This window comes from Onychomys torridus, chromosome 8, assembly GCF_903995425.1.
Source record: "Onychomys torridus chromosome 8, mOncTor1.1, whole genome shotgun sequence".
NCBI classification, from domain to species: Eukaryota; Metazoa; Chordata; class Mammalia; order Rodentia; family Cricetidae; genus Onychomys; species Onychomys torridus.
This window is the reverse complement of record NC_050450.1, coordinates 57,534,768-57,560,700: the sequence shown is the minus strand read 5'-3', so window position 1 is coordinate 57,560,700 and position 25,933 is coordinate 57,534,768. Positions and strand designations below refer to the sequence as shown.

Sequence of the window (25,933 nt, the reverse complement as noted above, 5' to 3'; positions counted from 1 at the left end):
TGGGAGGGGCCACAGAAACTCACACTCAGGCAGCAGAAGGTGACAAAGAGTTTATTCTGTGTTCCTCATAGAGTCAAGCAGGGGATAAAATTGTCAAAGACTCCTTTGGGCTTCGTTCTGATGACTTGAGGCAGTGGGTGGCGGGCCTTCAGGTTGAAGCTCTTGGGGGAGACAGGGAGGTTCACGGTGGTGCCACAAGTCACAGGGGTCCAGACAGTCACAGATTCTTCTGAGGGGTGAGGTAGATGTTTCAGCCAGCTCGGGCAGAGAAGAAGGGCAAAGATCGGACATAGGAGTCTAGCCGGGAGCGAAAGAGCTCACTCTGCACAGTCTGTCCCAGTGGGCACAGAGGATTCTTCACGACCAACTCAACATACAGCTGTGGAGAGGAGGGTGTGTGAGCCAGATGTGGGACACTTCTCATTTTCAACCTCAAGCCTAGTATAACCTCAGGGATGTAAGAATACACAGAGGGGGGCTGGAGAGATGGCTTAGCAGTTAAGAAAGCATACTGCTTTTGCAGACGACAGTCAGCGCCCAGCACCCAAGTTAAATGGCTCACAACTGCCTGTAATTCCAGCTGCAGAGGATCTGTCACCCTCTTCTGCCCTCCACAGACACCTGTGCTCACATGCATAAACCTCCTCTACGTAATACATATAATTAAAATTAAATCATTAAAAGCACTCAACCTCTCCCTTAGGAATAGCTATTACTGTTGAAGGACCTGAAGAAAACTAGAGAAAACTGAGCCCTAACAGAGATATAATACAAAAGGATTAGGGCAGAAAATGTGAGGGTCTCCTAGGGCTCTGGGAGAAGGGTTTCCGGCTGACACTGACCGCACTGTAGATGTGGTGTAGCACATCTCGGATAGGTCCCACGCCCAAGTCAGTATTCATGACAACCTTGATTCCAGTGGGCGTCTCGTAGTAATGGAGTTTGTACCGGCTAGTTTGGAAAGACAGAAAGCCATCCTTCCTGCAGAAGTAGGTATTGAAACAGGAGCGGAATCACTCCCAAAGAAATATTTGTGATCCCCTCAAGATCAACTCCTTCCTATTATATAAACAGATGGTCTGTAGCGGCCTCATTGAGTAAAAACACCTACCATCATCTCCACCCCTCCACTTAGTCGCTGCTGCTCTCAGAGTCCTACTCTCAGAGTCTCCCTGCAGCCGCTCCTGCCAGCTTCAGGGCTCCTGTTCCAGATTCAACCTTTCTCTCGCTACTATCAGCCTCCCCTCTCAGGGGCCACATGCCACTTCCATTCCAAAACAATATCTACTATTCCCAAGGCTAGCTAGTCCTCCCTTCAACACCCCCCCTAACACGACCGTACATGTCTAGCGGGGACATCTTGCTGACGAAGGAACGAATGGAGAAGAGCATCCCATACATCAGCTTGTACTCCTGCAGGGAGAGGGTGTAGAGTTAGGTCTCGGCTATGGAAGGAGAGAGAATGGGAGTGGGAAGGAAGCGGGATTTGGAGAAGAGGGACTGGGATGAGTCTATGTGCATTTGGGGGTGTGCCGGGACTCTCCGATCACCTCTTCCTTAGGGATCCCCGCTTGCTTCTTGCGGTGCCACTCGCTGTAGTGGAGACACACTCCATTCCGGTCAAATAGGTACAGATTGTGGACAGTCATCTGCAAGATAAAGAGCCTCGCTCACTGGCATGCACCTGACTCTATGGAACCGGGTTCTTCAGTTAGGTGGGAACCCCACCTCCGGACTCACCGGAATTGCTGCGAGTGAGGGTGACAAGCTACTTCCGGTTTCCAAGCGCAGCTGGGTCGCAAGGCGCACCAGCGGAGCATTAACCCCGCCCCGATAGTCTCACCAGACTCCACCTCTCTCCCGCAGCCAATCGGTGCTCGCCGATGCCGTACGCATGCGCGCCTAGGACTCTGAAGCCGGGGGAGGAGCGTGTGGGGAGCGTGGCCTCGCGGGAGGGTGACGTAATTCGTGGGAGGCGGGGCTGCAGGCGGTGGGCGGGAGGTTGCCAACGGTTTTGAGAGCGGGGTGCCGCGCTGGGAAGGGCTGGTGTTTGGTTTTCTCTGTCGAGGTTATGGGGAAGGGGACAGTCCTCTTCCTCCTGGCAAACTAGGGGCCGACATGCTCGGAGCCCGGTGGTCGCGGTAGAGGATCCCGGGCGGGGGCGGGGGGGGGGGCGGGGGGCATGCTTTCTAGGGCCTTTAGAGAGTTCTTGGGGTGAAGCAGGCAAGAATTCTTGCGGACCCCTGTGGCCTTCTTACCGGGAAGGGTTGGAGAGGAGATCCGGGGGAGTCGACTCTGGGTGGCACCGGTGAAGTAGGGGCGGGAGCGTGGCTTGTGGCAATGAAGTCTTAACCTATTTCTGCACTAACACCAGTTGCGGGACAGACATCGGGCCCGCTTTGGTTTGGGATTTGTTTGCAAGTTTTGAGTGTGAAAAAAAAAAAAAAAGTTATCCAGTTAGCCGGTGCCGAAGCTGATCTACCGCCTCCAGCCCTCCAGTTCGGAAAGAACGTTAGCGGTCCGGTTGCTCTGCAGGTCTTCTGTCCATTACCTCGAAATCCGCTTTACGCGGTTTCCAGGAGAAGGAATGTCTCCCTCCCCATGGCCCCTGGAGCGAGTGGATACTCCTCTAAGCAGAAAGCCCTGATATCCTTATTTACTGAGGATCCAGCCTTCTTCCTCCCTTCTTACAAATCTTCCTTTCTCGGTGAACTTATCCACACGTTCAGCCAGGAGTTCCCAGTCTTCTGCTGTGTCCGCTTGTCTCTTCCCTGCACATGGCTACAGCAGCTACCAGCCCCAGTTCACCTCTCCGCTCAGAGGACCTCCTGAGCGACTCATCAGAGCCTCCTGGGTTGAACCAGGTGTCCTCGGAGGTCACCTCCCAGCTCTATACCTCTTTGCATCTCAGCCGTCAGGCGGAGGCGACAGCCCGAGCCCAGCTGTATTTGACTTCCACCTCCTCACCTCCTAATGAGGGCTTAGACAGCTTGGCTCAAGAACTGAGCCGAAGCTTGTCAGTTGGACTGGAGAACAACTTGAAGAAAAAGGTGAGAGAGGTGTGTCTTGGAGACCTTTTGGGTATTAGAAAGCATTAGGCTCGTGGGCTTTCGGGTTAGCTTCGCTGCAGCTTGAATCTATTATCAGATTTAAATTATCTCTTAAGTGCACAGGTTTTGATGCTTTCGTCCCATAGAAGATGTGTGTGAGGGAATGGCATGGAAGAACATCATTTGGAGAATTGTGATGGTTCCTAGGGTTTTGTTTTTGCATGGTCAGACAGACGTCTGCACTGTAGAATAGGTTGGTTACCTGGAAGAAGGGATTAGGTTTCTTGGACTCAAGTCAGAGCAACTGAAGACAAGAGGCAAATTGTGTAAAGGTCCTTTCAGCTCAAAACTTTGATTTTGTGGCACACAAGTCATTAAAAATGCATGTTCTAAGCCTGGCGGCGGTGGTGTGCGCACACCTTTGATCCCAGCACTCTGGAGGCAGAGCCAGGCAGATCTCTGTGAGTTCGAGGCTAGATCTGGTCTACAGATTGAGTTCCAGGACAGGCACCAAAACTACATGGAGAAACCCTGTCTCGAAATAAACAAAAACAATGCATGTTCTAGAGAAGGGAGTTGTCCTAATGGAAAAAGGTCCCACTACTCTGCAGACTTGTCTGGTCTTCCAGAGTGTGGAATCCAATAGGTAGGCAGCACCAGGCTGCAGATGGGCATTTGCTCTGCAGTTGACAGCAGTCCCCCTCAGCCTTGTTTTATACCTGCTGTTTTATTCACTCACTCTCCTTTCTGGCTTCTGTAAACATTTGGGTTTTGGGTTCAAGATTAAGGTCTTTTTTGTTGGGCCTAGCTGCTTTGCTCAGTTTTCTAATGCCTATTTGAAAATTCTACCTAGACAGTATGTAGACTATAGATCATACAGGTTAAATGTGACTTCTGTGGTTTTGGTTTTTGACTTCTGTGGTTTTGGTTTTTGTCTGCTCCCCCCGCCCCCCAGGATGGGTCTAAACATATCTTTGAGATGGAAAGTGTTCGGGGTCAGCTCCAGACCATGCTCCATACCTCACGTGATACTGCCTATCGTAAGTCGGCCCCTTCCTTAGCGCTCTAGAGGAAAGCTGAGGTGTAAGGACAGGACAGGAGACGGGAAGCAAGGATGTAGACCTCTGAGTCGAGACTTGAGAAGAGAAAGCACCCATTCTCTGGGAAGAGGTTTGGGGAGTAGAGGCCCACTTTTCTTCAAATGGCCTCTGTTCCTGTTCCTACTTGATCCTTACTTTGGGGTCTCTCGGACTGCAAGCAGGGGATCCCCTCGTTCCAGGACCTGGCTCCGAGAGACAGGAAGGGGACTCCTTTGACAGCGACAGCACAGCGACCTTGCTCAAGTGAGTGCTCCTCGGAGGTGCTCCTGGGAGGGAGTTCCTGTGGCCCATTCTGTTCCCCTCCCTCGTCCCCTGTCACTGTCCCCTGTCACTGCTTAGTACTTCTGAGGGATCTCAGAAGCTTGCCATGAGTTTCCATCTTTTTCTGTCTCTTCCTCTGGATCCTGGGCAGTGGCTGTCCAGGTCTTGGCTCTCTCTGTCCTTAGCCCCTCTTCCCCTTGAAAATATGATTGTTTCTGCTGTTATTAGACCTCATTTTAGGGGCTGTGATATGGAGGAAGGAATGTCAGGGATCAATCCCAGGCCTCTGTGCTCTCGACGTCTCTCCTTAGCTTTAGCTTTCTGACTTTGGGCAAGTCTCTTGCCCATGCTAGTCTTGGTTTTCTGATGTATAAAATATCACCGTAGGATCAGTGGGGCTCAAAGGTTTTCCTAGTTTTGACGTTCTCTGTCTGGTTTGCTTAGCACGCGACCTCTGCAAGACCTGTCTCCATCCAGTTCAGCCCAGGCACTGGAAGACTTGTTTCCTCGATATACCAGCCTTCGGCCAGGGCCCCCCACCAACCCCCCAGATTTTCAGGGCCTGAGAGATGCACTGGACTCAGAACTTACCCGCCGCAAGGTGAGAGGCAAAGGGTTTCTTCTGAAAGTGGCAAGGTTAGGAATTAGGAGCCTTGGGTGGAAAAGTGGGGCTGAGATTTATAAGGCTGAAGGCTGGGTCTGTGCCCTAGGATGTCTTCAGAAAGGCCCTCAGTGATGTGTGTGTAATGTGTACCACCTTCCCTGCAGAGAATCATGAGATCCCCCATCAGCTTATCATGGATACACATCTTCTTTGTTCTTCCCCCTAAAATCCAAGCTCTTCAAAGTTCAGTATTGTGTCTTATTCAGCACTGGCTGAGGTCTAGAATACACCTAACACAGAAAAATCATCCCGTGTTTGTTGAATGGACAAGAACTTCATCGGCTTGCACAGACCTCTAGGGCTATGGGTGATATGATGAACTTTTCTTCCATGTCTGTCAGCCTTAATGTCTGGGGGGACAGAGATGAACGAGAATGAAGAACGGCAGAATCACTGGTTGTCAACTTTGGAGCTCTTCCCATCGTTTTAAATGCTGGGCCATGAATGAAGGCTTTCTGCTTTGAGATGAGTGTGCTCTTTAGAGCAGGAGTAACGTCCCACACTTTACAGTGTAGGCTGCTCTGCTGTACCTCTGCCAAATGGTTTATGGGAAATAGGGACGGGAAGAGCTTGGAAGCTAACAACCATCTCCTGAGCTAGTAGAAAAAAGCGTTTAGCAGTCTTGGGTCTTAAGGTTCCTGCTCCAGAATTCCTGATTCTTTCTTTTCAAACGGTTCTGTTTTGGGGACCCAAGCTTCCTGTCTCTAGCTCATTTCTCCTTAAGGATGCTGAACTGTCTGGTGCTGTGTTCTGAATAACAATGAACAGCAGGTTGGGGATTTAGCTCAGTGGTAGAGCGCTCAAGTGCAAGGCCCTGGGTTTGATCCTCAGCTCAAAAAAAAGCAAAAAAAAGCAAAAAAAAAGGATGAGCAGCATCTCCAAGCCTCTTGTTTCCTTCCAGCATTGTGAGCGCCACATTCAGAGCCTGCAGACTCGGGTGCTGGAGTTGCAACAGCAGCTAGCTGTGGCTGTGGCTGCTGACCGCAAGAAAGATATCATGATCGAACAACTAGATAAGGTGACGGGGTAGCAAGCATCGGTGGAGGGTAAATGAGGAGGTGATAGGATCTCATTATATAGTCTTCCCTTGAGCTTTTGGTGGCCTTCCTGCCTCAGCCTCCCAAGTGCTGAGATTACAGACATGAACCATCATACCTTGCTCACCCACTGCGTGTGGCTAACAGGAGGACGTGGTGGGCGGCTTTTCTGACTGGAGAAGCATGTGGCTGATGACTTGTAGAAAAGAGGGCAAAAGGCAATTTTGAAATTCCATTTTACTTGCCTTTCTTGAGACCCTGGCACGAGTGGTAGAGGGCTGGAATCGTCATGAGGCCGAGCGGACAGAGGTGCTGCGTGGACTTCAAGAGGAACGCCAGGCAGCAGAGCTCACCAGAAGCAAGCAGCAGGAGGTGGGTGTCTAGGGAAGAAAGGGCTTTGGTATTAGGGTTCCCAAAAGACTGGCCTGCAGCTTGTAGCTGCTGTTCTTAGCCCACCCCCCTTTCCTCTACTGTTCCTACTTCTGCTGTCTGATTTATGAGTGGCGGCTTCCCAGTTCTCCCTCCCCCACACTGTCTTCTCTGGTGCCGTAGGTCAGTTAGTTAACACTGAGGCTTCAAGTTGACATTGCTTATTATTCCTGAAGTGGAGGCATATCCCCCATGTTCACCGTTCTGTTTTCTCTCACGAAAGACAGTAACCCGCCTGGAACAAAGCCTTTCTGAGGCCATGGAAGCCCTAAATCGTGAGCAGGAGAGTACCAGGCTACAGCAGAAGGAAAGAGAGGCACTGGTAAGAAGGCGGGCCGGGTGATTGCAGTGCAATAGTTAATCGTGTCTAGAGACCTGAGGGTTGTCGGGATGATCTAGAAGAGCGTCTAATTTGAGGGATACTAGGGCGGTGCTCCTCAATTGCATCCTTAGAATGTTAGTTCTGCTAATATCTGTTAGTCTACCGGAAGCAGCCTGCTGCCAGGTCAATTTGAGGCTGAAAATTATATCCTTGAATTATCCTTAAACGTATCTGAGAAGCTGGGTATGGTGGTGCACGCCTTTAATCTCAGCACTCTGGAGGTAGACAGAGGCAGGTGGATCTCTGTGAGTCTGAGGCCAGCCTGGTCTATATAGAGAATTCCAGGCCAGCCAGAACTACTACATAATGAGACTCTGTCTCCAAACACACACACACACACACACACACACACACACACACACACATTTTTCTTAGAACCCTTCCCCTACTTGTAAAAGCTAGAGCACCCTAGAATCTTAGAGCCTTACATGTCTAGACAAGAGTTCTCCCATTGAGCTACACCCTCAGTCTCTTATCCCTAGAGGTTTTGATTCAACAAAGCAGTGTAGGATGGAACTCATTCGGGATTCCTAGAGCTGAAGTGATTGTTACGCGGATACCTACGTGAGTTAGTAGCCAGGCTTGGAACTTGTTGCTTTCATGACACATACTTGCTACATGCATTTGATATTTGTGGTCTTAACTCCATCTGACAGTGTCTCCACGTGGTGGAGCCACATGACCAGCTCCTGAGTAGGCTGGAATTTTTTTTTTTTTTTTTGGATGATGATGGTGATAGCTGTTTGTTAAGTACTTGCTAGGTACCAGACCTGCTAAATGCTTTATATACACTGCTTTTACTTTCAACCTCATAAGGCAAACAATGTGATTATCTTCCTTTTACAGATAATGATGCGTGTCTAAGACACGCAGAATACTGGGCATGGTGGCATACCCCTGTAATCACAACATCTGGGAAGCAAGAGAATCATGAGTTCAAACTCAGCCTGGACTATAGAGCCAGACTCTGACTCAGAAACCACATAAGAAACAAATATGAAAAATAGGATTCAGGCTGAGATTTGAATCCAGATCTACCTAACTCTGGGAAAGTTTCATATGCTTATTATTTTTATTTAAAAAATTATCAGCCAGGCACAGTACTTTCGAGGCAGAGGCAAGCAGATCTCTGTGGGTTCAAGGTCAGCCTAGTCTACATAGTTTCAGGACAGCCAGAGCTATATAAGACTCTGTCTTAGGGTTGGGGATTTAGCTCAGTGGTAGAGTGCTTGCCTAGCAAGTGCAAGGCCCTGGGTTCGATCCTCAGCTCAAAAAAAAAGCCTCTGTCTTAAAAAAAATTAAAATTGTATTGAAGGTTTGATAAGAAGCAGGGTGTTTTTATCCCACATCCACAGCCCTCAGTATGTTACGTCTTCATTTGACCTTGTATTTCCTTTAAAGCACCATGAGGTCTTCCAGCTCCCTTCCACAGCCTGTGTTAGGGTACTCAGTCTCTTAGTGTGAAGAAGCATCGCACTGCAGGGCTATTATGTAAGTCAAGTTCAGAAGGCTACCAGCCAGGAGCAGTGTGCTGGGTGGGTTGTTTCTGGCTTGCAGGCAGGTAACTTCTTGTGGCATCCTCACTTGGCAAGGAGGCAAGGTATATCTGCTTTTAAAGTAGAATGTCTTTTATTTATTCTTTACTAATCTTGTAATTTAAACAATGTGTCTTGATAAATAGACCCCAAATCCTTCCACTCCCCCAGAGGGCCTTCATGTGTCTCCTTTTCTTTGGGGTGACCCACTTAGTCCAGTTGGTGCAATCTTTTCAGCTGATGACTGATCTTGTTGGCTTGATCACACACAGATCTCATGCAGGTCACCACAGCTGCTGTTCTTGAGTACAATTGTCCTGTCATGCTCGACATCTCACGGCACTCCTCCCTGTCCCCTGCATGACATTCCTGAGCCTTGGGAAGGGTTGACATAGATGTAGATGCCCCATTCAGAGCCCCGCACTCAGTAGTCACTGATTTGCAATACTCACCAGTCCTGCGTTTCCAAATTGAGTGCTGCCCATAGCAGAATGAACCCTCTCTGGCCAAGGTTGAGGGCACCACAAACATACGTGTTTAAACATGAATTTTAAATTTTTATTTTATGTGTATGGTTGTTTTGTCTGCAGGTATGCCTGTGTATCATTGCATGCCTGGTACTCACAGAGGCCAGGAGAAGGCTTCAGAACTCCTGGAATTGGAGTTAAAGACAGTTGTGAGCCACCGAGTGGATCCTGGTGACTGAACCTGGATCCTCTGGAAGAGCGGCCGATGCTCTTAGCCACTAAGCCATCTCTCCAACCCCCATCCCCAGGACTTATAACCGTCAAGCCTTGGGCTTCCGCTGGGTTCACAGTACCAGGCGTGCATTCCCTCTGTGGAGCAGTGGGGTGGAGTTCTTACCCACTGCATTATAGCCTTTGAGCTAGTCAGCTGCCGTGTTTTCAGTGACAGGATTTTCTGCGCTCACACAGTTTCGGTGGTTTGCCAGGTTGCCGGTCTCTGGAGGGCGTACTAAAGAAGTCGGCTTTCTCCTGGGGCTTTAGGAAGAAGAGAGGCAAGCGCTGACTCTGAGGTTGGAAGTGGAGCAGCAGCAGGGCCGGGCCCTCCAGCAAGAGCGGGATGAGGCTAGGGCTGGGCAGCTCAATGAGCGCCGCAAGCTGGAGGCCCTTCAAGTTGCTCTAGAGGAAGAAAGGCAGGCCTGGACCCAGCAGGAGCACCAGCTGAAGGACCGCCTTCAGGCTCTGCGAGAGGAAAGCCAGGCTCAGCTGGAAAGAGAGAAGGTAGAGTTGGGAAATGGAAACGTAGGTTGGGAACGAGTTACTGACAGGATGAGGTCAGAATCTGGAGGTTACTGGGGAACAAGGATGGAGCAGGATGAATTTATACCTGGAAGTCAGGAGTTGGGAACCGGTGTGAAGGTCTGGGGGCGACAGATACATGGCAGGCCAGAGAGGGACGTTAAAGAGGAAACAGGGCGAGTGGGAGGAGGCAGAGATGGAGTGTGACTTGGAATCAGTGACCAGGACTTAGGAGGTGAGGCACGCCCTGAGAGCGGATATTCTTCTTAGGGGACCAGCCAGAGGGAGGCCCAGGCAGCCCGGGAAGCCCAGCAGCAGCTGGTACTGCTGCAGTCTGAGGTGCGGCGGCTGCAAGGGGAGCTGGACACAGTCCGGAGAGAGAGAGACGCACTGCAGTTGGAGATGAGCTTGGTCCAGGTGAGCAGTGAGGTTCTTAGGGGTCGTCTGTGCTTGAGAGAGCAGGTCTGAGCACATACAGTGACTTCTGGGAATTGAGGGAAACTTGCCCATCTCAGGTATTTGGGACTTCCCACTGTTTAATTTGGTACTATTCTGTCTTAAACTCCCCTATTCCTCACAGAAGGACAGTTTCCCACAATGTGGTTTGGCTTACTGTTACTTTTAGACTACACTAGTTTAAATCTGAGATACCTTATACTGTTCTCATGAAGTACATCCCGACCTCAGCCTCCCCTTACACTGCTCTTAAAGAGACAGTAGGAACCCACTCACCGAGTGCACTGACTGAGACCCATTCACTACGTTCAATGACTGAGCAGTTGAAAGCTTCTGTGAGACCTGACTCCAATTGGTAATGGTCTGCTTTGTATTGTTATTTATCCTTTTTTGTTTGTTTGTTTTTTGTTTTTTGTTTTTCGAGACAGGTTTCTCTGTGTAGCTTTGCGCCTTTTCTGGAGCTCACTTGGTAGCCCAGGCTGGCCTCGAACTCACAGAGATCTGCCTGGCTCTGCCTCCCGGGTACTGGAATTAAAGGCGTGCACCACCACTGCCCAGCTGTTATTTATCTTACATTTATTTTTATTTTATGTTCGTTGGTGTTTTCCCTGCATGTATTTCTGTGTGAGGATGTTAGAAGCCCTGGAACTGGAGTTATAGACAGCTGTGAGCTGCTGTGTGGGTGCTGGGAATTGACCCTTGATCCCCTAGACTGCTGAACTATCTCTCTAGCCCTCACTTCATTTATCGTTTAAAAATTTTACTTATTGTTATACATGTGGTATATATGTATGTGTGTGTATGGATGTGTATATGTGTGAATATGTACCAGACACGTGTGTAGAGGTCAGAGAACAGCTTTTTCCTTCCTCTTGAGTTTTTGGGATTGAACCCAGGTTATCAGGGTTGTGTGCCAGTATTTGTATCTGCTGGAGCGTCTAATGGATCCAATTGTCACTGCTTTAGTAACTTCTAACACCTCAGCGTTGGGGAATTCCTGAAACAGCCCAGAACCTGGCACACAGTAGTACCAAACACTGTCAGATACAATTCGAATGAAAAACATGTTTCAGTAATTTCAGCTACTTGGAAGGCTGAGGCAGGAAGATCTCAAGTTCTAGCCCAGCCTGGGTTGCAGTGTGAATGTGAATTCAAGGATGGCTTAGCTAACTTAGTGAAATCCTGTCTCCAGATGTAAAATGTAGACTAGGATATAGCTCAGTGGTAGAGCACCTACTCAGCATGTGTGAGGCCCTGGGTTCAATCCCCAGCACTGGTTAAAACAACAGCCAAAACTCCTTTCTGAGGCTAGAGAGACGGCTTGGCTGCTTTTCCAAGGGACCCAGGTTCACTTTCCAGCACCCACCTGGCAGCTGACAGCCATGTTTAACTCTAGTTCTAAGGGATCCAATGCCCTTTTCTGGCCTCTGGACCAGGCACCAACATGGTGCCCAGACACACGTGCAGACGAAATCCATATGCAATCAAAAACAACTGTTTGTCTAACTAGTGCATTGAATCCTTAACTTCACAGTAGTTAGACTCTGACCTCTACTAAAGTGGGGCTTGGTAAACCTGCCAAGGACCAGGGAGTAAATATTTTGACTCTGGGTAGTGTGCTCCCAGTTGTAACTACTCTACTGTTATAACACCAAGTAACTGGATAGTACGTAAATAGGTGGGGATGGCTATGCCTGGTCGGACTTCATTACCAGAAGCAGGCAGAAGCCAAGCGGCAGTGGTGCACGCCTTTAATCCCAGCACTCGGAGGCAGAGACAGGCGGATCTCTGTGAGTTCGAGGCCAGCCTGGGCTACAGAGTGAGATCCAGGAAAGGCATCCAAAAAACTACACAGAGAAACCCTGTCTCGAAAAACCAAACAAAAATAAACCAAAAGCCAGCAGTTTGGGGACTAATTGAGTTTGCTGATCCCTGGATCAGTGGAGAGAACTGTGTTTCGATCATGGGGAAACCTGATTTGAGGAGCCCTGACTGGGAGGACTCTGTTCTGACCATCGTGGGCCTCTTTTAATGTGTACAATGGGTGCTAAGGGCCAGTCATGCGTTTCTGAGGGCAAATTAAAAAGTAGAATGAAGAGACCGGTCAGAGGCAGTCAACAAGCGGAGACAAGAGTGGCCCTCGGGGGCCACAGCTCAGGCGCTGCGGCAGGGAGAGGTGCACTGGCGCGGGAAGTCTAGTGTGCACAGAAGCAGCTAGGAAGTTCGGGGGTACGTGGGGATTTTTGTTTTATTTTTGTAGACAAGGTCTTGATTTGTGGAGGTTGGCTGCCTCAGCCTACTGCCTCAGATACCAAGTGCTGGAGTTGAGGCATGAGCCACCATACCTGGCTTGAGTATATGGGCTTAAAAACTTGGAAAAAAGTTCAGGTTAAATGAAAGATTTGGGAATTAAGAAATGTAGTAAAACCGTGCCTGGAGGGAAAAGCTTATTATATACACTTAGAATAATCTGGCTGGAATGTCACAGACAGTCGAAAAGAGAAGGGAGGGTGGGACTGAAGGGCAGTTGGAGGCAGAGCCGTCAGCCAAAACTCAGAATGAGAACAGAGAGGCCCTGCAGAGAAAATCCTCTAGACAGAGCTTTGGCCCTCGGGTCAGTCAGGAGTTGCAGTGACATCATAAAAGACATAAATGAGGGTGGTGGTGGTGCATACCTTTAATCCCAGCACTCGGGAGGCAGGGGCAGGCGGATCTCTGTGATTTTGAGGCCAGGGAAGGTGCGAAGCTACAGAGAAACCCTGTCTCAGAAAAAAACCAAAAAAAAAAAAAAAGAGAGAGACATGAATGGAGAGAGAGCCACTGTGGGACTGGAACTGAGCTCTTTGCAAGTGAAGTAGCCATCAGATAGATGCCTGTGAAGGAGGGGAGTGTGAGGGGGGGAATGGAAATGGCAGTTGTAGGTGACTGACTGACTGAATGCCTACCTCCTGGCTTCAGGTAGAGGTAATCCATGTGTTATCTCAGACACATAATGCAGATTGCTCTACATTTCCTTAGGTTAATAATCTTATTTTTTCTGTCCAAAGCCATTTTTACATTTGTGTGCATTCATGATGTGTCTCACAGTTCACTAAACAAAGGGAACCCGTGTTGCTCTCTGAGGCAAACTTCTTGTTCTTCATCCTTAACGTGGTCTTGTTACATTTCCCACCACTTAGAAGACTGAGCTCGCACAGAATTGGGCTGCAGTCAGTCCCCTCTTCCTTCACTCCAGGCCCGGTACGAGAGCCAGCGGATCCAGATGGAGTCTGAGCTGGCTGTACAGCTGGAGCAGCGGGTGACCGAGCGCCTGGCCGAAGCTCAAGAGAGCAGCCTGCGGCAGGCCGCCTCCCTGAGGGACCACCACAGGTACTGGGCTCACAGAAAGCCTTTCTCTGGCAGCTGCAAGTGTAATTAGCTTCTAGCCCATGTGCTCACGCCTCCCCCCTCTTCCAGTGTGAGCCCCATCCGCGACCATCTGAGTCCCTCCTGGGAGAGTTCGGGGAAGTGCCATGGAGAGGCCCCCGAGATTTCTCCCCCATAAGGCGTAGCCTTCAGCCAGCACTGAAGGGGCAGGACCATGCTGTGCTAAGTTTCTTCACAGCTGCTGTCTGTGAGGAGCCTCCTCCCTATCCCAGCCTTCTCTCACCCCATCCCTCATCCATGTTTTCTGGAAGGCTTCTTTTTTTTTTTTTCCTGTTTGTGTTTTTTCTTTTTCTTTTTTGAGACAGGGTCTCACTCTGTAGACCAGACTGGCCTTGAACTCACAGAAATCTGCTTGTCTCTGCCTCCTGAGTGCTGGGCTTAAAGGCGTTTGCCACCACCGCCTGGCCCATTGTGTCATTTTCAACTGGACATGGATTACAGTCCTGTGAATCCCATCTTGGGTGGCTGAGGCAGGAGGATTGCAAGTTTGAGATGAGTCTTGGCTAGGTAGTGAGTTTCTGTCTCAAGTTTAAGAAATACAGCATCACTGGGTGGTGGTGGCGGCGGTGGTGGCGCACGCCTTTAATCCCAGCACTCAGGAGGCAGAGGCAGGCAGATCTCTGAGTTTGAGGCCAGCCTGGGCTACAGAGCAAGTTCCAAGATCACAGAGAAAGCCTGTCTCACACACACAAAAAAGTACAATATCTTATATACTATTTGTGGGGGGAGTGGTGTGACCAAGGTCAGCATTGAGTTAAGTCAGACAATATTGGCAAAGAACACAGGATTGCTCAGACACAGCTGCCTAGGGATTGATAACCACAGCTCAGGGGGAAAAGTCAGGTCTCCAGAAACTACAACCTTGACTCTCTGAGGAGACACTGGCTCCAGCCCTAGACTGGCCTCACCAAGCCCACTTCGGGACAAGGACACAGAACTAAACTCCCTTTGTCCTTTTCCTGGGCCTCTTGAGAAAGTCTTGGGTTGGTCTGGCTCCCCACATCGTCCCTTACCTACACACAGTCTGTCTTTCTCTTACTGACCACATCTTTTTGTTTAAAAATGACTTTATTGGGCCGGGCAGTGGTGGCGCACACCTGTAATCCCAGCACTCGGGAGGCAGAGGCATGTGGATCTCTGTGAGTTGGAGGCCAGCCTGGTCTACAAAGTGAGTTCCAGGACACCCTCCAAAGCTACAGAGAAACCCTGTCTCGAAAAAACCAAAAAAAAAAAAAAAAAAGACTTTATTTTTAATTGCATGTAGACGCATGTGTGTTTAGGTATGTGAGATGAGTACAGACGCCTGTGGAGGCCAGACAGGGAGTGGGATCCATGGAACTGGAGTTACAAGCAGTTGTTAGCTGCCCAATGTGGGTGCTAGGAACCGAACTCAGGTCCTCTGCAAGAGCAGCACGTGGCACACTCTTAAACACTGAGCCACCTCTCCAGCCCCCTGGTGGTATCTCCTGTCTATAGTCTGCCTCTCTCTCTCACCTGGGTCTTCTAGGAAGCAGCTGCAGGAACTCAGTGGGCAGCACCAGCAGGAACTGGCCACCCAGCTGGCTCAGTTCAAGGTGGAAATGGCTGACCTGGAGGAGCGGCAGCAGCAGGTGCTTCAGGACTACGAGCTCAGGTACTGGCCTGGGTTCCTCTTTCAGTGGGAAGAGCCCGGACTGGGGATGGCAAAGAGCGGCCTCTCAGAAGATCGGGCCTCATCCAGTGTATCTCAGTCCTTCATAACTTCTCAGCCTCTGTTCCTTTAAACTCCCTAAGTCCCCTCTTTAATGTGTGTATGGGGGAGTATGGATTTGTTCCTTTGGGTGAGTGTGGGCCAGAGGTCAATCAGATGTCTCCTTCACCTTAGTTTTGAGACACTGAACTTGGAACTCACCAGTTTGGCTGGACTGTCTAGCCATTGATCCCTGGGTCTCTAGGGATTGCCCACACTGGAGCCCCACGTGTGCTGCCACACCCGGCCCTTATGTGGGGGTCCTAACTCTGGGCCTCTGGCTTCTGCAGCAAGCAGACAGGTTCCCACCTGAGCCAGCTCCTCAGCTGCTCTCTTTTCTTCAGACTGGCAAGGGAGCACGCTCGAGTGCGGGACCTGAAGAGTGGCACCCAGCAGCTGGAGGAGCAGCGGGTGGAGCTGGTAGAAAAGCTCCAGGCCATGCTGCAGGCCCACTGGGACGAGGTCAGCCAGCTGCTCAGCGCCACACTCCTGCCTCCCAACCTCCAGGTAGGCATTGCCCCAGAGAACAGCTGTTCTGCCGAAATAAACCGTTTTCCATGGCCATAGCTCACCATACTGGCCCCTGCCCATTGGGCATAGCGCTGTGATTCCAGTACTAAGTCATGAATGAATGAATGAATGAGTATGTGATATCAGTCTGGTGGACTAATGGCTGAATTAATTACGACAGTAAGTTGTTGCTAAGGCTAGGGAGATAACTATCAGTAAGGGCTTTATAAGCATGAGGATCTGATTTCATCCCCAAAACCCATGTAAAAAAAATAGCTGGGCATGATTGCTTGTGGAGGCAGAAGGTTAGACACTCAAAGTTATCCTCAACTTTAAAGTGAATTCAGGATAAGCCTGGGCTACGTGAGGCCCTGTCTCAAAGCAAAAGCAAAACAAAACAAATAAAAAAAAAAAACTAGCAACAACAACAAAGAACTACAGTCAAGTGTGAGACACATGCACGCACGCACGCGTTGTTGCTGAGTCCTGCCCTCCACTAAAGCAGGGACCCTTCTTCTAAGTCTTTCTTCTGTTGGCTTCTCCTCCTTTTGTTTACGGTGTGATTATTGGCTAGAATGTCACATGTGATATTGGCTAGTTAGTAACATGTATGTGGTCAAAGCAAACAAGAAAGTCTAAGCTCTGAAATAAAAAGTGTACAGTAAAAAGTAACCTCCATCCTGTCCCAGGACCCAGCTCTCCATGTCCAGGTCCCTTCCCCAGAGGCAGCCGTGAGCTGGGGTCTTGAACATCTCTCCTCCTCCCTCAACCCTCTCCCCTAGATGCCACCCTCTGCCTATGGCTGTATAACTTTGGATGTGATCAAGTGCTTATTCCTGGCTACGGAAATGGTTTTCTATATTTTATATCTATAGTGTTACAAGAAATACTAAAATACATGTAATTGTATAAGTTATCTATAAAATTTCTGGAAGTAGAATTGTAATATGGAAAATAATCAGTTTTAACTTTGATGGAAATTCGGTGCCACCCAGTCTCCTTGAAGGGAATTCCGGTAGCTTGTAATCATATTCAAATGCCTGTACTAAGACTTGTGTTTGAGCCCATGGGGCTGTGAGCTTGCTTGCTTTCTCTCTCCTGGCCAGGCTCCTCCTGCTGAGCCCTCTAGCCCCGGGCCTCTGGAGCCAGAGAAGGGGGACAGGAGGATCTGGGCAGTGCCTCCAGTGGCTGTGGCCCTGAAGCCTGTGTTGCAGCAAAGCCGAGAAGTGAGGGATGACCTGCCTGGAGCACCTTCCGTTCTCTGTAGCACCTCCCCAGATCTTAGCCTCCTGCTGGGACCCCCTTTCCAGAACCAGAACTCCTTCCAGTCCCTGGAGCCCAAACCTGACGTGGCTCCACCCTCAGGTAACCGGCCAGAAGCCACTGGGGTTCCCTTATGTGCATGAACGGCTTCCTTACCTAGCTTCCTTCTGATGTCTTACCGATCATGAAACTCATTCAGGAAAGGGAAGAGGACACATAGAAGTACATGGACTTACTGAGAACTGGAGTCCAAAGCGGGTGACGTCAGGAACAGTGGCAGTGTTACCTCTCTCTAGGAATGCCCTTCTCCTGACTGTCTGGCTCTACACCCTTGCTTCTCTCTGTAAAAGACTACCATTCCCTGTCACTCTCTCACACTAGTGGTTCCTGTTCCTTATGACCTTGGCTTATTTGTGGCCTTGACCAGTCATGACACTGACTCTAGCCTAGGCTCTTGACACTTAATAGTTCCTTAGGTCCAGTTTAAAGACTCCAAGTGATGGGTGGTACTTATCTGTTGATGGTTGACTTTCTTTGTAGTTCAAACATCTCAGTCTAGTGTGAATTTAGAGTGGAGACTGTGCTGAGGTTTGTAGCCTAGTTGTCAATGGATTGCTTGCCTAGCATGCGTGAAGCCCTGGGTTCAACCCTCAGCACTGCATAAATGACCTGGTGGCATATACTAGTACTCACTAGGTGGAGACAAAAAGGTCAGAAGTTCAAGGCCATCCTCAGCTATATAGTAAGGTGGTTTTAGGATTATTTTTATTATTTTATGTGTATGAGTGTTTTGCCTATATGAATATATATGCACCATATGCATGCCTAGTACCTGTGGAGACCAGAAGAGGGCATCTGATCCCCTGAATCTGGAGTTACAGATGGTTGGAAGCCATCACGCTAATCCTGGGAACTGAACCCAGGTCCTATTGAAGAGCAGCGAATGCTCTTAACCACTAAACTAGCTATAAATACACAGTGAATGAAGCCAGCCTGGCATAGATGAAACCCTATCAAAAAAGGGAAGAGGAAAAAAAAAAAAAGAGTAGATCTAGAAGTAGTGACTCATACCTGTAGTCCCAGCACTTGGAAGGTGGAGGCAGGAGGGTAAAGAGTTCAAGGCCATGTCTGGAGCTGTAGCTCAGTGGCAGCTTGCTTGCCTCTCATCCGAGGTGCTAGGTTCAGTCCCCAGCACACAGAGAGGAAAGAGTTGGCCTGGCTGGTGTAAGAGCTTGCTGTGTGAGCCCTGGGGCCTGAGTCCAGACCTTAGCATCCATGAGAAAGCAGAGTGGTGACATCACTGATAACCGCAGCTTTTGACAAGGCGGGGGGGGGGGGGGGTTGTGATGGATGGCTCTTCTATGGCTCTTCTCAGTTGCCAGTTTGACTATACCTGGAATGAACTACAATCCAGTCCAGGCCTTTGAGGTAGGAAGAGAATGAGAATGAGACACTGGGCCTGGCTTGAGCATCTGAGACCTTAAAGCCCAACCCCAGTGACTCACTTCCTCCAACAGGGCCGTACTTCCTAATAGTGCCACTCCCTATGGGCCCATGGGCCCCATTGTCACTCAGCAGGGTCGCAGACCACTGGGGCTTGTAGCCCCAGGTTCAGTGAGAGACTCTGTCCAAAGGGAGCAAGGCAGTCCTTCTCTGCGTTTGCACACACAAACAGTAATTTTTCTTTTTACATTACTTACCTGCATCTGTATATGTGTAGGCACATGCATACCATGGTATTTATGTGGAGCTACGGGAGTTGATCTGTTCTTTATATCATGTGGGTTCCAGGAATCAAACTCAGGTCATCAGGCTTGGCAGCAAGTGCCTTTATTGGCTGAGCCATCTTGCAAGCCCACCAAAAAAAGGAGGTGGGGTTTGCCTTGGATTCACTGTCATATCCACATATGACCTTGAACTCTGATTCTCCAATGCTGAGACCATAGGAGTGTGCTGTCACACCCAGTCTGTGGTGCTGGGATCAAGGCCAGTGTTTCAAGCAGTCTCTGTTGGCTACCTCCCCGTCCCTGTGACGAATGTGTCTTTAAGGAGTTGATGGTAAACCTGTGTGGAGTGTAAGTGACACAACTTTCTGCTTCTGTCTGCAGTCTGTCTTAAAATTCAGCTGTCTGATCTCCAGACAGCTTCCCTTCCTCCCTCTCCAGCTTCTTGCTCTAGTGTCATCTCCTCCTAGCTGTGGTGGCCTTCCTACATTTATTTGTTTTAAGATTAAAAAAATATGTGTATGGGTGTTTTGCCTGTCTATATGTCTCTGGACCACATGTATGCAGCGCCTGTGGGGCCCAGAAGAGGGTGTTAGATCCCCTGAAACTGGAATTACAGCCCGTTGGGAGCTGCCGTATGGGTGCTAAGAGTTGAACTTGGGTCCCCTGGAAAAAACAATAAGTGCTCTTACTACTGAGCCATCTCTCCAGCCCCAACTCTTCTGTTTACCGGTGCCTTTCCTTTGGGAGCGTTTGGTGGGTTCATTTATGGAGAGACTTCTTCCATACAACACATACGTACAAGGTACCTGTCTCCTTTTACAGATGGACCCTTCTCTGAACTGGAGACCTTCACTGCTGACCATAGACCAGAACGACCATTTCCTGAGGAAGACCCTGGGTCTGATGGTGATGGCCCCCTAAAACCAGGGCTGCCACCTGCTTCTCAGCTCGAAGGCCTTAAGAATTTTTTGCAGCAGGTAAGAGAGATTCTACCAAGAACTCCATTTTTCTTATCTACCGACTCATTTGCTCTCAATTAGGATCTGATCCCAACACTTGTTCCTCCTGCCTCAGCCTCCCAAGTGTGGGTTCACAGGCTTGTCACTGTGCCCGACTGGCTTCCTTGCCTTTGTGTGTAGGTATGTGTGCCTGTATGTGGCGTGTGTGTGTGTGTGTGTGTGTGTGTGTGTGTGTGTCTGTGTGCGTGCTCATGAAGTGTGTGAGCCAGAAGTCGGTGTTAGCAGTTTTATTCTGTAGATCCCAACCCTATTTTTTTGAGACAGTGTCTCTGACTGAACTTAGAGTTTACTCATTGGCTGGAGTGACTGGCCAGCAAGCCCCCAGGACTCACCTGTCTCCCTGTCCCCTTCCTCCTAAGTGCTGAGTGCAAAGTGGCCCCACCCCACACCGCACCTGGATTTTTTTTTTAAAAGATGGTCTCAACCTGGCATGGTGGTTTAATCCCAGTACTTGGAAGACAGAGGCAGGTGGATCTCTGTGAGTACAAGGCCAGCCTGGTCTACAAAGTGAATTCCAGGACAGCCAGCCATGGCTGTTACACAGAGAAACTCTGTCTCAGAAAAACTAGGGGAAAAAAAAAATGACAGGACCTTACTATGTAACCCTGGCTGGCCTGTGACTTCCTGTGTAGATCAGGCCAGCCTCAAACTCACAGCGATCCCCCTGCCTCCCAGCACTGGGGTTGAAGATGTGTGACTTCCTGTGTAGATCAGGCCAGCCTCAAACTCACAGTGATCCCCCTGCCTCCCAGTGCTGGGGTTGAAGGCCTGTACCACCCTTTCCCACTTGTGCTGGCGTTTATGCCGATGTTGGGAATTGAACTCAGGTCCGTCCCTGTGCTTGCTCAGTATGCACTCTGTCACTGAGCTGTCTCTCAGCCCCTCCTGCCTCCTCAGGAGCAGTTGTTTCTCCCAGCTGTTAGTTTATGTCACTCTTAGTCCATAACTCTCCCGGGACTGAGGCCGTTGACCCTGCCTCAGTCACCTCTGTTCCCTCAGACCCCAGGTTTCTTTCTACAGTTTTCTAGGGGAGCCTCCTGTCTTCTTTCCCCAGCTGCTGGAGACAGCACCTCAGAGCAATGAAAACCCCCCTGCCGACCTGTTGGCCCCTAAGTCTGGTGAGTCCCAACTCTGAAGAGGATTGGGGCTGGGCCGAGAAGAGGGGGGTTGGCAATCTAGGATGAAGTAGGAGCGTGGGGTAGGACTCGACTCTGCTCCATTAACTGCTAAAGACTTACCTGTCTTCACATATAAAACAAATCTGAATTAGAAACGAGGTCACAGTAGTTTTCTGTAGAGAGGTTTTATGTACATTTATGTGAATTTGGATTCTGTTTCTTGTGTTGTTGTTGTTGTTTGTATGTTTTCTGTAGCAGGATCTCATTCTGTAGTCCAGACTGGCCTCAACTTTGCTGTGTATGTACATCAGGTTGAACTCAGCAGGTGGCCTTTCTTGGTCTCCCAAATACTGGGTCTCCAGGAGTGAGTCACAGTGCCTGGCTTAAATTTGGATTCCATTTCTAAATTAATTTTTATATATATACAAAAATATATATATATATAATTTTACCTGGTAGTGTTAGAAACAGTTCCTTCTGGTACTTTATAATGTATTAATAACAGCTAAATTAATATAGTTAAACTTAAAAGTACTCATTTAAATGCCCAGACAGTTATGCTATAGTACATTGTGATCACTGGAATATCATACTTACTTACTATTTTTTTATTACATAGTACCCAGGACATAGAACATTTTTATTGAGGGAAAGGATTGTCATTTTTCTTTCTGAGACCTGATCTCACATAGTCAGAGGTGACCTGATCACTCTGCCTTTACTTCCCAGGTCCTGAGAGTACAGGTGTGTGCCACCATGCCCAGTTTTATTTGTGCTGGAGATTGAACCTAGGGCCTCGGAGCTGCTGTCTGTGAGCCGAGCTGTGCCCAGGCTTATCCCATGTTCACTATTACATCTCTCCTGCTGCTAGGTTCTCGGGCTGTCTCATCTTGGGAGGAAACACCTCAGGTGCCACGCCTCCCACCTCCTGTCCACAAAACCAAAGTTCCCTTGGCCATGGCGTCTAGTCTTTTCAGGGTCCACGAGCTTCCCTCATCCCATTTACAAGGCAGTGGTCTCAGCACTGGCTCCCCAGAGAGAGGTAAGCAGGCCAGGGTTTGCCAGGGAAAGAAAAGGAAATTCTCGGGACTCTTTTCTTTGGACTGTTCCTAGGGAAATGGGATGAACGCCGGGAGAGGAGCCCTTGAGTAATGGTGTCAGCTTATCTCTCAGGCACAGATAGGCTCAGCTCCCCAAGGCAGCTGATGGAGGTGTCTGAGCTGCTACGGCTGTACCAGGCTCGGGGTTGGGGCGCTCTGCCTGCCGAGGACCTGCTGCTGTACCTGAAGAGGCTGGAACATGGCGGGTATGAGCCTGGGAGGGAAGAGGAGGAGCCAAAGGAGGAATTTGGATTAGGAGATGGTCAGGCCTAGTATATCCACTGGGTGTGGGGGACACACAGAGGAATGAGGGATGAAATGTGGAGTCACAATTTTCCCATCTCTTGGCAGAAATGTCTACTGATTTTCTCCTTAAACTCTTACCCATGTCCCTGTACCTCAGCTTTCTTTCCTCTCTCCCCAGAAGCTCAAAACTCAGAATCCCAGGAGTTTTGCTTATTTAGTGAAGGGCTTCTAAAACGTTTTCCACCTGTGGCCCTTTTTACCTGGGAACTTTTTTAATAAAACAAACCAAACATTTATTCATAGTAAACCATAAGGAAATTTGCTTATTTGTTTATTTATTATTTGTTTGTTTATTATCTATTTTTGAGACAGTGTCTCACTCTGCAGCCCTGGCTGGCCTGGGACTCACTGTATAGGTAAGGCTAGCATCAAACTCGGAGACCGACCTGCCTCTCTCTGCCTTCCAAGTGCTGGGATTGAAGGGACATGTGTGAACATGCTTGCCTTGATTTTTTTTTTTTGTAATGAAACTTAAGTCATGAACTCAAACAATTTCAAAGCAACCCTGTGACTACCACCCGGAGACATGCTAATTCGATACTTGATGAGGATTGACAGGGTGGAGAGAGCTCCTGTGGGAAAGTGCTTGCGATTCAGTGACAAGCCAAGAGTGAACCTGAACTCACAGAAAAACCAGGCATGGTAGCACACACTTGAAATACCCTGGGGCTCACTGGCCTGCAGCCAGCTAGGCCAAATCATTGAGCCTTAGACCAATAAAAGACCCTCCCTCAAAAAATGAAATTAGCCAGAGAGTGGCCCACACCTTTAATCCCAGCACTTGGGATGTTGAGGCAGGTGGATCTCTGTGAGTTTGAGGCCAGCCACACAGTGAGACCCTGTTTCAAAAAGACAAAAAAGACTAAGGTGGACAGCTCCTGAGTAGCAACCCTGAAGGCTGTCTGTCCTCTGCCTCCACAGGCATGCTCACGCGTGCATGTACACCTGGATGCACCCAGATGCACCCATGCCCAAACACAGTCCTTATTTTCTATAATTAAACTGTTGTTCCTATGAGAGCAGAAAACTTCCTATGGACAGTAAGCACACTGCGATTCACAATGTGCAGCAGTCAGAGCCGAGGTGTTTCAGGCAGTGGTCATGTGTGGTAATGGTAGACGAAGTGTAAAACTTGGGTGCTGTGTGTTCGGAACCAAGGCTGCAGTGGAGTCCCATAGTACACCATACAGAAACACCTTGCACTCATTTTGGGCTTGATTTTGAGTTAATATTTGGTTGTGCCTTGTTCAGAAACCTTTTCTGGTTTCCAGTTGTACCACAGTTTAAGAAACTGGGGTCCAGAGTGACTCGTTAGCTTACATTGAGTCTCCTCCAACAGTCTCCAGCTCCGTTCTCGTCTCAGTTCTCTTTGTAAGCTAGATATTGAGGCTCTGGCCTCCCGTTCGTAGGATGAGTCCTCTCCCATCTGAGCCTCTCCCAGACTCACACTCTTAAGAGAGGAAATGGCGAGCATTTCAGTTTGTGTACAGATCTGTGTGGAATTGGGGGTTACCCCCCACATCTTCGCTCACACCCTTGATCTGTGTGGCAGGACTGACAGCCAAGGGGAGCTTGTCCCCAGAAGAAACACAGACTCCCGCTTGGGTGAGATCTCCCGGAAAGAGGTGAGGGAAAATCAGCAGGGACCAGGGGAGAGCAGGCCTCTTGTCTACTGGTCCCTCAGCACTCCACACTCCCTGGCTGGCCCCGGTACCCCACCTGGCCCCCCACTTTCTAGCACACACACTTCCTTCCCTTGTGCTCACTGGTCGGGGCCACTTCACACTGGGCGCTTTCTCTGTGGGGTTGGGAAGTGAGGGTATATGATGATGGCTTTCCCCTCAATTCTCAGATCCCCTCCCAGGCCGTCCCTCGACGCCTTGCTTCAGCCCCTAAGACTGAAAAGCCTGCACGGAAGAAGAGTGGGCATCCCGGCCCCAGCAGCATGAGGAGTAGAGGAGGCATCTGGAGATGAGCCGCCCTTCGCCTTGCCTTGTTCTGCTCCCTCTACTCTCTGTCTGAATCAGAGGAAGTGGGGAAATGGAGGAGTTGTAGGAAGCTACTGTGTAAAGAAACCTTTAAGAATACTGCTTGAGTATTCTTTTTTTGAGTATCTTTAAAGAATATCGTATTTCTTTGAGGCTGGTGTGTGACTAGAAGTATGTGTGGGCTGAGGCTCAGTGTATGCTTGCAGTAGTTAACTGATCAGGAGCAGAATTATGAGTGACTTCTTTTTTATACATTTTGTATTTTCTAAAGTAAGTATGTATGTATTTAGTGATAACTTCCAAACTTTTAATAAAAGAATAAATTATTGTGTAAATGTTGGAGAAAAACTTTTGATGCTGGGGAGAAAGTTCTCTTTTAAAACGTTTTAGAGTGAAATTTTATTTTTTTCCATTTTTGAGACCAGGTTTTTCTCTGTGCAGCCCAGGCTACTGGCAAACTTATAGGTCCCCTGCTACATACATGTTGGGGTTACAAGCATGTGCCAACATGGTTGGCATTTCTGCTTTCTAAGATCATATGATTCTCGTGGGTGGCACTAGGGATTCAGATCGACAGGCCCTGTGCAGCCAATAGACATGTTTGGGCTCTAAAACATGTAAATAATCTGAGCAGTGGTGGTGTATATCTTTAATCCCAGCACTCAGGAGGCAGAGGCCGGGAGGATCTCAGTTTGAGGCCAGCCTGGTCTACATTGTGAGTTCCAGGACAGCCAGGGCTATACAAAGAAGCCCTGTCTTGAAAGAACCTAGTTAATTAACATGTAAATAAATCCTGGCAAGAAAATAACAGCTGTTTCCAAAACCTTCCATCCTCATGTTCACCAAAATGAACAAAGAGAAGCAGTATTAGGAGCCGGTCATGGTGTCCTGTGCCTGTAATCAAACACTTGGGAGGTTTTGGGGAGAGGATTGTCACAAGTTTGAATCCAACCTGGGCTACAGAATGACTCATCTCAAAAACTAACAGAATGGAACTCCTTAGTTGAGGCCCCAGCTTTCAGGGAGACCCAGAGTTTCATTTAAACAGAGTGGAAAGCGTATAGTTTGAGAGAGACTGAGGAATGCCTGAGGGTCTGCAGACAGCACCCTGCTCCGAAGCAGCGCAGTGGTAATAAAAGGGCTGACCAGCCACTCGGGAGGGTCCTTGAGGGACAGTGCTGGCTTCTGAGGAGGCTGGGCCCCTCTGACCGAGTTATGCGAGGCGGTCCAGTATAGACATGCTCTCAGATAACGTCACAAGGTGAGTAGCAATACATCTGCTCCGTTCCCACCACGGGCTCCTCGGGGCAGGGATGGAAGCAGATGACTAGCCAGTCATGTGGTCGCGCTGCTCATCACCACCTAGGATACTTGGTCCTCAGCTGGACTCAGGACTTCCGCTGTGTACAGCAAGGAAGGAAACGGCAAATGGCTCTGGGAATGGCCCCAGGCTTGGAGGCTTTTCTTTAGCCCTGCCTTTAGGAATGTTTGCGTTTTTATTTCAAGGGCCATAGTCTGACCAAACTGATCTGTGGTACACTATCACCATAAGAGTTAGTTTCACACTTTTA

General features: G+C 49.1%; 2 protein-coding genes across 8 annotated transcripts; one reads left to right on the top strand and one right to left on the bottom strand.

Moving 5' to 3' along the window:
* Positions 1-35: 35 nt before the first annotated feature.
* Positions 36-1,845, bottom strand: Trappc1 (trafficking protein particle complex 1). The gene is made up of 5 exons (XM_036196815.1): positions 1,741-1,845; positions 1,551-1,649; positions 1,343-1,413; positions 843-981; positions 36-379 (listed from the first exon to the last, which is right to left on the bottom strand). Exons 2-5 carry the CDS (start codon positions 1,647-1,649, stop codon positions 251-253), a joined length of 438 nt encoding a protein of 145 aa, XP_036052708.1. The 5' UTR covers positions 1,741-1,845; the 3' UTR covers positions 36-250.
* A 344-nt stretch (positions 1,846-2,189) lies between these two features.
* On the top strand, positions 2,190-24,653 carry Cntrob (centrobin, centriole duplication and spindle assembly protein). 7 transcript variants are annotated; one of them, XM_036196917.1, is made up of 19 exons: positions 2,190-3,050; positions 4,006-4,090; positions 4,330-4,393; positions 4,856-5,012; positions 5,977-6,093; positions 6,368-6,484; positions 6,765-6,863; positions 9,466-9,702; positions 9,991-10,137; positions 13,412-13,545; positions 15,110-15,235; positions 15,676-15,838; positions 16,948-17,206; positions 19,654-19,808; positions 20,905-20,968; positions 21,840-22,010; positions 22,142-22,274; positions 23,927-23,999; positions 24,227-24,653. In XM_036196917.1, exons 1-19 carry the CDS (start codon positions 2,778-2,780, stop codon positions 24,347-24,349), a joined length of 2,697 nt encoding a protein of 898 aa, XP_036052810.1. In that variant the 5' UTR covers positions 2,190-2,777; the 3' UTR covers positions 24,350-24,653. The 7 variants fall into 7 exon arrangements, with proteins under 7 accessions (XP_036052810.1, XP_036052808.1, XP_036052807.1 ...); XM_036196915.1 differs by having other exon boundaries at positions 4,312-4,393; XM_036196914.1 differs by having other exon boundaries at positions 4,309-4,393.
* Positions 24,654-25,933: the final 1,280 nt, after the last annotated feature.